Source organism: Berghia stephanieae, chromosome 9 (assembly GCF_034508935.2).
Source record: "Berghia stephanieae isolate SIO BIC M18660-M18661 chromosome 9, UCSD_Bste_1.3, whole genome shotgun sequence".
Classification (NCBI taxonomy): domain Eukaryota; kingdom Metazoa; phylum Mollusca; class Gastropoda; order Nudibranchia; family Aeolidiidae; genus Berghia; species Berghia stephanieae.
Window position 1 is genome coordinate 32,816,110 of NC_088368.1, and position 11,466 is coordinate 32,827,575.

The 11,466-nt window shown below is 38.8% G+C and overlaps 1 protein-coding gene across 1 annotated transcript in view; it reads right to left on the reverse strand.

Moving 5' to 3' along the window:
* Positions 1–6,124: 6,124 nt before the first annotated feature.
* Positions 6,125–11,466, reverse strand: part of LOC144979198 (queuine tRNA-ribosyltransferase catalytic subunit 1-like) — a 19,513-nt gene continuing 14,171 nt past the window's right edge. The window contains exons 6-9 of the mRNA XM_078925808.1: positions 11,382–11,463; positions 9,754–9,829; positions 7,396–7,593; positions 6,125–7,041 (exon numbers count right to left, since the gene is read on the reverse strand). Coding sequence (XP_078781934.1) covers positions 6,892–7,041; positions 7,396–7,593; positions 9,754–9,829; positions 11,382–11,463 — 506 coding nt within the window. The 3' untranslated portion in view covers positions 6,125–6,891. The remainder of the gene's footprint in view (positions 7,042–7,395; positions 7,594–9,753; positions 9,830–11,381; positions 11,464–11,466) is intronic.

Sequence of the window (11,466 nt, forward strand, 5' to 3'; positions counted from 1 at the left end):
AAAAACAAACTTTTGACAACTTCTTAATTCACATACTTTGAATCTTTGAAGAAAGGAGGCATAGTGCTAATGGTGTAGTGTAGCCTGGCTCTTCCATAAAAATTACATGGTGGGCAGAAGTGAGTCCTAGTCTTGGAATGAGATAACTTGGTTTGTCCTGGCTCTGGCGAGTCCTTGTGGCTCAGCGGTATGGACTTTGCATTGTACCCGAAAGATAACTAGTTCGAATATCTGTGTTATGTGGCCATCAGCAAGTTACTTCTCCCTAGCTCAATTTGCGGCTGATGCCTGGATTATTCTAGTCTTCCCTTTGAATAAACCTTAAGACAAATTTTCGCATGAGGATGGTGAATAAAGGTACTTTATTATTATTTGTTTTATTGATATTTTATAAGGGTGTGTACGGGGAAAGAGATTGCTGTATAAGAACATTCATTTACTGCTGAAGCCAACCATTAGCACATCATGGCGTGTGGCATTGAAATTGGTACTAATGATAAAGTGATAAGAATAAGCCGAGAGGTGTCTTTTATGAGAAATGGCGATGGCGATGGAGTGTGTGAGTCGCTGTGAGTATATTATACTGCATGCACACATGCAGTGCACTTAGATACACACATAAGTAACTGTCAATATCACAGTGAGTCATTAGTGGTCGAAATCACTGGTCGCAATTTCAACATAAAAATCTGTTAATTCATTTTTTTACATTGGCTGTGTGAAATTATTTCAAGGTAAAAATTTTTTTGTGGAAGGAATGGAATGATAACAAAGAACACTAAGGAAAACAATTTGAAAAATTTGAATGAGTTTGAGGAGAACCGTGTGTTCGGCATGGGTGAAAGTTCACAGGAACCAATTTGCCTGAAAGACAGATTTGGCGAATCCGATTTGCCTGAAAGAGATACGAAGTTAAAACAAGTACCCGATACCTTAAACTAAAATGACCCACCAATAAACAAATCATACTCACCTCCGTTAGATGCTCTGTATCAATATAAATAATGATCCAGCCCATTCATTGTGTTTTTGAAGATAGGTAATCCAGTCTAACATTAAAACAAATAATAAACATATGGGTGTGTCCTATCACAGTCATTGCCCCCCCCCCCCCCCCCCTCTCTCTCTCTCCACAGAAATAGTGCTTTATGTCCCAATTCTGGGCTTCTTTGCAAAGAATCCCATCATGGTGGATTGTTTCCTTTTTACTGTAAATGAAGATGGCTGAGTGGTGGTTTCTGTAGATGGTTGAGTGGTGGTTGCTGTAGATGGTTGAGTGGTGGTTGCTGTAGATGGTTGAGTGGTGGTTTCTGAAGATAGCTGAGTGGTGGTTGCTGTAGATGGTTGAGTGGTGGTTCCTGAAGATAGCTGAGTGGTGGTTGATATAGATGGTTGAGTGGTGGTTTCTGAAGATGGCTGAGTGGTGGTTTCTGAAGATACCTGAGTGGCGGATTCTGAAGATGGCTGAGTGGTGGTGATAGCTGGGATTGATGAAGATGACTTGGCAGAAGTAGTAGCTTGGGTTTTTGAAGATGGCTTGGTGGTGATAACTGTTGGGGTTGACGAGTATGGCTTGTTGGTGATGGTTGTTGGGGTTGATGAAGATGGCTTGTTGGTGGTGGTTGTTGGGGTTGATGAAGATGGCTTGTTGGTAGTGGTTGACGAAGATGACTTGGAAATGTGTTTATTATAAGTTTCCCAAGATTTCCCTACATGTTTCACCATTTGTGAAGGCACTTCCATTTTTGTTGACCTGAGACCTCTTGTTGACAGGTAAGTCTTGGTCATTACCAAAGCTTCATAATTGAAGGCCGTCAAACGGATTCTGTCATTCTCAATTATGTCATCCATAATATTGAACGACCCTTCAACTAGTGGGCCACTAAATATACTTAACAGTGCTTTTACTAATTTGGAAAGTATAGGATACCTTTTAGCTCCCTTTTTCTTCAACTGAAATAGTTTCACCCACCAACTACTATCAATCCTGAAGTCATCATCATCACTATCAGCATCAATGGACAACACCTCATCATCAATTGCATATTGTCTCAGTTCATTGTCCAGAGTTCCTAGTTCATGTGAGGGAATGACGTTTGGCAGCAGTTCTGCCAATGCCAGTAAAGCACTGGCAGTCCCAGATGATCTCTGATTGCAGGGGTCCAGATATGACAGCCGAATGAACACTTTGTTGTCAAGGGGGAGTTTTTTAATTAATTTGCTGGCCTCAATATAACCTTGTCGCAGTGACTTGAAAAAATGTGGAAGCCAAGGGTTGCCAGATTTGTCTCGAAGGCATTTCAGCAAATGGGGCAAACAATATTCTCCAACACAAATATGACGATTTTTCAACTGGAGTGATTCATCTTCTGTGTTGATATTGTTTAGATTTGTAGCAGTGCATTTGGCTATCACTTCGGGACAAATAAAACAACTATAATATGACTTTACTAATGAGTATAATTCACAGTGTAAAGCATGGCATTGTGGCTTGTTTGATTGAAACATCTTTGTGTAGCCTTCGAATGTTTTTAAAAGTCCTCTGAACAACTGTATCGTAATATTTAATTTCTTAGATTTGTCAAACAACGAATTGACTACTCTTTCTTTCCTGTCGTTGTTGGCATTAGACTTTTTTGGTTTCAGTTGACCAGTCAAAAGATTTAAGATCACAGTTTGATCTGCACCTGAAACATTAAATTTATTAAATATCTCCTCTTGCACAGATTGTTTCTCTTTTTTTCTTCATCTCCAAGGAAGGCACTGTAATATAATTTTAAACTGTCTGATAGTTGATCAAGACGATCAGCAACACTTTTCATCTGCAGGAAACGAGTCGGAATGGGTCTAACCAAAGATAATTTCTTCCCGTAGAGAAGAGACTGAATTTCAAAAAATATGCTCCTGGCCTTTGGACTGTCCTCAATGTCATAAAAAACATCAGAGGCGAAACTGCTTACAGAAAAAAAATCCTTTTCTACCTCACCCAACAGCTTTTTTGCAGCATTGTTGACCATATGGATTGAGTCGCCACTGATGTCCAACAAATTTTTATTTTCTCTCCTCATCTTTGCTTCCAAGCCATCCTTCACACCCCTCATTACAGAACAATTGTCCATGAGAACAGAGACAACCTGACTCCAGTCTAATTCTCGGCTGTGAAGGACATCAGTGACAGCACAAAGTAAATTATACGAATTTGCCAAATTCACCTCACGGCTGCCTAACAGGTCAATGACGTATCTACCAACATCTACGTCAAAATACTGGACAAGAATGTTAAGAACCTTGTTTCCGGCATTAGTTGTGGCCTCATCGATATTTAGTGAAAAATGAATGCCCTTTAGTTTATCCGAAAGGTCCTTTTTGATGAATGATGCAACCCCATGTGTTGTGGAGTATGTTGCAGATGTTTTAGAAAGGGATGTAGAATTGAGGGCAACAGAATTTTTGCTAAGACGTTGAGACAAGGCAAGAAGATCAGGGGCAAGCGTAAATGGTAAACAATGCTCACTAATAAAGAGGGAAACGATGGCCTTCACTTCCGAGCAGCTGTCATGAATCGATTGTTTCGAGCACCCCCCTAACTCGGATACAAGCTTGGAAGAACCCTGCACTGACTTGAATTTTTTTATATGATCGCCCTGCTGATCGCGAATTTTTAGAGCTTTCTTACCTGCAGATCCGTAAGAAATAGTCTTACCACACGGGACACAAAAACATTTTCCTGGCTCGTCTATTTTCTTACACCACGACTCAAATCTATGACCAAGTTCAGAAACCTCGTCTAACCAAAACCACCTCCAAGCATTCCGAACGTCGTTCTCCACTGCCGAAGTGTCTTCTCCTTTATTGAGAAATCGCATCTTTACAGATATTATCTAAGTCTAAGTCTGAAGACAAGCTTATTCAACAAAGGCACAACAGTCACAACACGCACAGTTCGATTCGAGTCACAGACAACTGAAAGAAGATTTCAAATTGGGAAGCCAGTTTTATATGCCCACACGACGCATGCGCATCGCATTAATTACCGGAAATCATCCTAGTTTCGTTATCAAGAAGAAAAAAGTGACCGATAAGTAGAAAGCAACCGATCCGTTACTCGCCGTTAGAGTGCTGAGCAGCAGGTGAACCGATATTTCCAAGCTATCTTTCCGGCGGCACAACAGTGAAAAAGCCGGCGAGAGAGTCAAAATGCCGGAAAGTGATTTTCAATTTAACCAATTTGCCGGAATTTCCGGCATATGCCGGCGAACTTTCACCCATGGTGTTCGGGGAAACCGTGCTGGAGTGTAATTTTTGTTTTGAATATGGATGGTTAGTAATAGTAAACATTTGTGTGTACTCCTCTTAAGTAGGATCCTGTGCTTGTGTCGGGATGAGACTTTTAGGTGATCTCAAACCAATAACTCTGATAATGTACACATGGAATCTACATCTGTTCCTTATTTGAGCCATTCCCCTATATCTTACTTTTGTTCGTGTGAATTCCATTTTCTTCCTTTTTACTGGTGCTGAAATGACCTAAATGTGTCGCAAGTACCGTAAAACCCTTAAAAACAAAAACAAACAAAAATTACATCACAATACAATCAATATATCACTAAAAGAAAGTGATCTGCCAGTAGCACTCATCAAAGAAACAAATGATCCTTCTGGTCACTGGTTGAGTTATTGAATACTATTCATTTTCTTTTGGTAGTCATTACAATGGATTGTGTTATCATTTTTTAGTCATTGTTAATGAAGGTGATCTATCCCCCTATATTTCCTTTTCCAGGTTGATTTGTCTTGGAATGAGATTACTTGGTTTTGTCCTAGTACTGGCCCGAGTCCTTGGCTGAGAGGGAAATAGCCAAATGAAAAGTATTAGTTTTGGGAGAGGATACTTTTTTGCTTGTAAATCATCTCTCGCATTTTAGTGTATTCCTCATAGTGGGATCTAGTGCTGGTATCTGGAGGGGACTTTTAGCTGACATGGCGGTTTTTTGAGAAAAAAAAATCCCAAGTTTTGCAAGCAAAATCCCAAATTTTTCAAATATTTTGCAATTAATTTTCTTAAAATCCCATAATTAGTTAATGAAAGAGAAATGTATTTGTTTGCTTTTAAGGATATAGGTGCTTGCAACAAATGTAAGGTCGTATAAGCCAGTAAAAAGGAAGAAATTGAGATGGTAAAAAAGAATCTACTCTTGATTATTTATCTTTCACGTTCTACATGAGCTATCAAATTAAAAGAAAGAAAAATTCGCCTTTTTAAAAAAAAAAAAAAAATTATTTCCTTTGCAAAAATTTGCAGATTTTACGACCGCAATGCAAATCAGTGACACGATATTTTGCAGCCACAGCAAAAAAAATTACATCCAGTCTTTTTAGGTGATCTCAAACTAAGTACACTGATGGTTTGCGCTTGGAATCTACATCTGTTCCCCTTTTGACCCAATTTCCTTTGTCTTATTTTTTTATTGGGTGCTTTAATTTTAATTTTAGAAAATTCGATTATTCCATTTTCTTCCTTTTTACTGGCACTGATATGCCCTAAATGATTTGCAAGTGCTGTAAAACCCTTGAAAACAAAATCAAGAGGTTAATGAGGCAACGGTTCGATACCCATCCGCCACACCATAAATCTGCTTACAAGGGTCTATACTGATAGTGACCCAAAATCTGTTTTTTTTCTGTTCCATCATCTTCCTTTTTACTAAAACTGAAATGATCTAAAAGAGTCACAACCCTCGTAAAAGCCTTTAAAAAAACAAACATAAAAATAAAAAGTGTATTACAGGAGTTTTTAAAACATTTTCAAGACCTCTAAGGTCCCATGACAGTTTCCAAGAATTGTGATTTATAAACTGAATGAAATGTTAAAAGTCAAAACAAGGTATGCTGTCTTTAACAGATGTTATCAGACTCAAAGGGTCCACTTTTATCATGGTTTCTGCCTTGTTAAATGAACTTTCCACAAAATCTAAGAGACCCAGCTACCCATTCATTGCTGGGTGTGTCGATTGAAGCTTGAACAAAAAACGGCGCTATTGCTTTAGCAAATGAGCATCAAGACTTCCAGATTGCCAAATTGAAAACAAAACAATGAAATAAATAAGAACCAAACTCATCAAGCTTTCACCTCTTATTGTTATTTACAGCTTGTTGGTTTTTATTTTGCAGCTAAAGAGATTCCCTGTTTATACTCTCTGTCTCTCTCTATCTAATATAAACATACACTCTTGCTCCCCACCTCCCATATTCGCATCATTACTTTTTACGAAGCACCAAATTCACACAACAGACATCATATCAACAATCTAGTGTTTTACAGTCTAATCAGTTTCCAAAGTGTCATGCAGAGATGCCAACTTAAAATTTGGCTCACAGGAATTTCAGACACCACTCGGAGCAATTTCAATGCCAAAAGAGGAATTTCCGCACACAAGAAAAGGAATTGGGATGGTATTTGGCATTGTGTTTACATATTGTTTAGTTCTAAATAGACAACTGATTTACTTCAAATGAAGTAAAGCTCCAAAACCAATTGAGGTTTGAGTCAAAATGATCCTGAGTACAAAATTTAAGTTTATGGCAGTTTAAGAACTTGCGTTCGTTTTCAATTCAATTTGACTAATATTTCACAATTCAATTTTTCGGCTTTCAGATTGTCATAACTTAATTCTGCTGTGAGGAGGTTTGTTACATACTCAAACACACATTCCCAATTCATAGGAAACCTTCTAGGCACTGTGCCCTTAACAATGTCTTTACATTGGCCTATTCTCACAGCAAAATATGTTCTCATTGGCCATCAGATTGGTCATTGAACTTTGGGGTTTTTATTCTTCGTTTTTGTGGATAAAATAAAAATGTCTCATTGGCCATCAGATGTCTCTGCTGTTATGATAATGAAATACCAACACTACTGAGGGCATCTGTAGTCCAGGATGGGTAATCTCCCTTTGGATACATGTCCTTGAAAAATTGTCGAACAAAATCTGGGAATTTGTCCTCCAAAATACTCTCTCTTATCGACTTCATAAGGGACAACTGGAACAGATGGAAGGAGGGGTTAAAAATGAAAAGCATTTGTTATTGTTTTAGAAAAATCTGAATAGGTTATAATGATACAATAAACAATAAACTGCTAGAATCTGTGGACCCTAAAAGCTATTGGACCAAATAGAAAATTAATATAAGAGCTTGAAAAAGAAAAAAAAAGGAAAAAATAAAACAAGGGGCGGTTTGGCTAAAAAAAAAATTCCTTCAACTGAAGAAAACAATAAAAAGAAAACATCATTACATGGACTCTAGAATATTGAATCTGGCATTTTACGAAATTCTTTTAATTTTTACAAACTAAACTCACAATTTGAACTAAAGTCTTAAAGATTTTATGAGTACCTGGTAAGCCACATTGTGCACTGTGATGATGTTACATGCTGCTGGCTCCGTGTTGGACAATAATGTGTGTAGGTAGGCCCGTGTGTATGTCTGACACGTGACGCATGTACAGTGTGCATCTATCGGTGAGTAGTCTGTAGCAAATGATTTGTTTTTCAAATTCAGTTGGCCTGTCTTTACCAGGGCACACCCAAATCTCTGGAGGAGAAATGTGTTTAATAATAGTTAAATCTGGAAGCATGGGCTTTTGTGTTTCATATAAACTGACAGTCTTGGACACCCTTGTTTGGAAGTTTTAGTTTTGACAGACTTTTTGGTAATACTGTAACGCTTTTTTCCCCTCCAAACAATAATTTCTCCCATGGTTTACATGATTATAACGACAGCTCTAACCATCTTCACCAAGGTGGTGGTGGTGCTACTGCTGCAGCTGCTACTGCCACTACTACTACGACTATCATATCCACTACTACAACTACTTCTACTGCTACTCTACTACTACTACTACTACTACATTTTCTAAGATAATTGAAACAACCAACTATCCCCCTAACTGGAAACAAGCAAAGGTCTTAGCCATCCTGAAACCAAACAAACCAGCTGAAGATCCAGCCAGCTACCGACCAATATCCCTTCTCTCCTGCTTCTTTAAACTGTTAGAGAGAATAATGCTCACAAGACTATCTCCTAAATTTGACAACAGCATCCCACCAGAACAAGCAGGCTTCAGACCAAACAGAGATACTAGTGCTGGCACTGACATCCAGGATTTGAACAGAAAATGAAGACAGGGGCTGTATTTATCGATCTCTCAGCTGCATATGATACTGTTTGGCACACAGGCCTCATGTTTAAACTGTCAAAAATAATAGACTGTAGAAAAACACTAAAACTGCTGAACAAAATGGCCGGAAAAAGAATCCTCTCTGTATGCCTAGGTAATAACACCAGCAAATCTAGGATGATTAGGAATGGCGTCCCACAGGGATCAGTCCTCGCCCCGAGCCTCTTCAACATCTACATCAGCGACCTTCCTGAAACAAGATCCATGAAGTTTGGATATGCAGACGACATAGCCATTGCCTTTAAGTCAAAAAACAAACAAGAAATACAATCAGTACTTAATCAAGATTCAGACACTCTACACCAATACTTCAAAACATGGTTCCTGAAGATGAACACTACAAAAACAGTGTCAACCATGTTCCACCTCAACAATGCAAAATCAAAGGACCAACTTAAAGTAAATACAAATGACACCATTCTACCCTATGATGCAAACCCAAAATACCTAGGGTCACTCTGGATAGGTCACTGACCTATAAACACCATCTGGAGAACACTGCACATAAACTACTACGAAACAACATCATACGGAAACTCGCTGGTACATCCTGGGGAACCCCTGCAAAAGTCCTAAGAACATCATCACTAGCCCTATGCTATAGTGTCGCTGAATACTGTGCCCCGGTTTGGACTCGCAGTGCCCATGTACATAAAGTGGACACTCTACTTAATGATACTATGAGAACCGTCTCGGGAGCCCTAAAATCCACACCAATAGCATGGCTACCAACCATAAGTGGCATTGCTCCCCCTCACCTCCGTAGAGAAGAAGCAACACAAAAACAACATGAGCGCCTTGACAACATCTCATACACAACACCGCTCAAACAAGTCACGGAAATGGCACCGAAAACCTCACGCCTTAAATCAAGGAAACCTTTTTATGGCTCAAAATTAGAAGATTTCGATATCGCCGAGACCTGGAGAAAGGAATGGACTGACTGCCCGCCAAAGGGTAGTGCAATAATCAACGACCCCTCTATCCAACCACTGCCGGGATTCCACGAGCTGACAAGAAAGCAGTGGGTACATGCAAACAGGATCAGATCCCAACACGGCAGGACAGCGACAAACCTGTACCGCTGGGGCTACCGAGATTCACCCAAGTGCACAGCATGTGGTGGTGCCAAGCAAGATATGGACCACTTGGTCCTGCACTGCCCGTCCACAGCCGTGCCAGGGGGCTATGATACCGTCCATCAAGGAGGACAAAAATACCTGGACTGGAGTGAAATGGTTCACTTGGAGGTGTAACCATAAGAAACTACTACCACTACTACTACTACTACTACTACTACTACTACTACTACTACTACTACTACTACTACTACTACTACTACTACTACTACTACCACTACTACTACTATAACTACTACTACAACAACTACTAACACTAATTCTTTTTCTAAAGGAGAGAGAGAGAGAGAGAGAGAGAGAGAGAGAGAGAGAGAGAGAGAGAGAGAGAGAGAGAGAGAAAGAGGAGAGAGAGAGAGGGGGGGTACTATCACTTACAGCAGTCCTAGTTGGGAACACACAGTCAAACATGTCACAGCCTAGAGCAACACACACCACTAGGTCTACAGCAAACCTGGATGACGATAGATGGTGACGATGATGATGATATGATAAATGTTAATAATAATAACAACAACAACAACAACAACAACAACAACAACAATAATAATAATAATAATAATAATAATAATAATAATAATAATAATAATAATAATAATAATAATAATTGATAAAAAGCATGTCTTCTAACCTTATTATATATAACTTTTTAATCAAAACTTATTTTTTTAGAAGAATGATGTCGTTTAGCTAAATGTGGGATTACATTTTCACTTTTGAGAAAAATGGCCATATTTTGATTGAAATTTTTTGGATAAAAAAACCCCAACAAAATCTGAAATAAACCATCTTGAACCTGACCAAATTTAGTCCCCTTGCCTCCAAATCTTAGCATTAACTGCTATGTGGTCTTGTGGTTTGACACTTGCTTTCAGATTGGAAGGTCCTGGGTTGAGTCCTCAGAAAAGGCTCTTTACTGACATTCTCTCAATGTACTCAAGTGTAAAATGAGTACCCGGCCGTTAACAGCGTTATCTCTGTCCGAAAAATAATTGTAATATCGCTTAGCAGGCATCATGTCTCATCCTACAATTGAGATTGGTGTTGGCTAGGGACCCCTTGTAAAGCACTTTGAGCACATTTAGTGGATATTGCGCTATATAAAAAAAATTCAAGTTGTCTTTAGTTGGTTTTTTTTTTTAGTTATATGCTTGCTTCATATATTCAGTTTATTTTCTATTAATATTTTTTTAAAACTTTCAATAATCCCTAAGAGGGAAATTATTTGAGTGATAAGAACCATTCTAGGCTCAAGGACACAAAGCCCAGTGGATGGGGCTCAAATCCCGTACCATTTGGTTCCTGGTTACGAGAAGAGCGTATACCCCCTGGTTTAAAGAGGCATCATTATGACAAATGGACAAATAGTCTGTCATCCTATTCTATTTCTCCGTCTTTCTAAAACACAAACAAACGAAAATAAACCAACACAAATTCACACAGATACCAACGAATAAACCCATGCACTTAATCAGCACATGTAAAGGGACCAAGATCGATCCTAGGTGTACTCGAGATTTTTTTCTTTCCCCCTAACAGTAACAGTGACTGGATAGCAAAGACTGTTAGATTTAGTGGAAAGAACTTTGCAATAGACTGGCGTCCTATTGAAAGGGTAGCAAACAATTGCTATTGTCCGTTTCATGCAATAGAAACTGGGATAAACTATGGCTCCATAAGCCTCATGGCTCTGAAGGCCTTTCATAATCCTTAAAAAGGAAACCATCTTCAAGTGATAAGCACCATTCTAGGTTGCCGTAAGAATACTAGCCTCATACTATAAGGTGAATTGACTTGCTCAAGGCCACACAGCCCAGTGCAGTGGTTGGACTCAAACCCAGTACCTGGATAAGTGAAGAGCATATGCCCCAGTATAAAGAGGTATTACTTTGACAAATGGATAAATAGTCTCTCATTCTAATTCTCTGTCTTTCTAAAACACACACAAACACAAAAATATACCAAAACACACACACACACATGCACAAATAAACCTATACACTTACCCAACACCCATCAAGTATCGTGGTTTGTCTTTTGGTAAGAGGTCAGTTGATAATTTCACCATTTGCCAAAAGTCCTCTTTTTCTT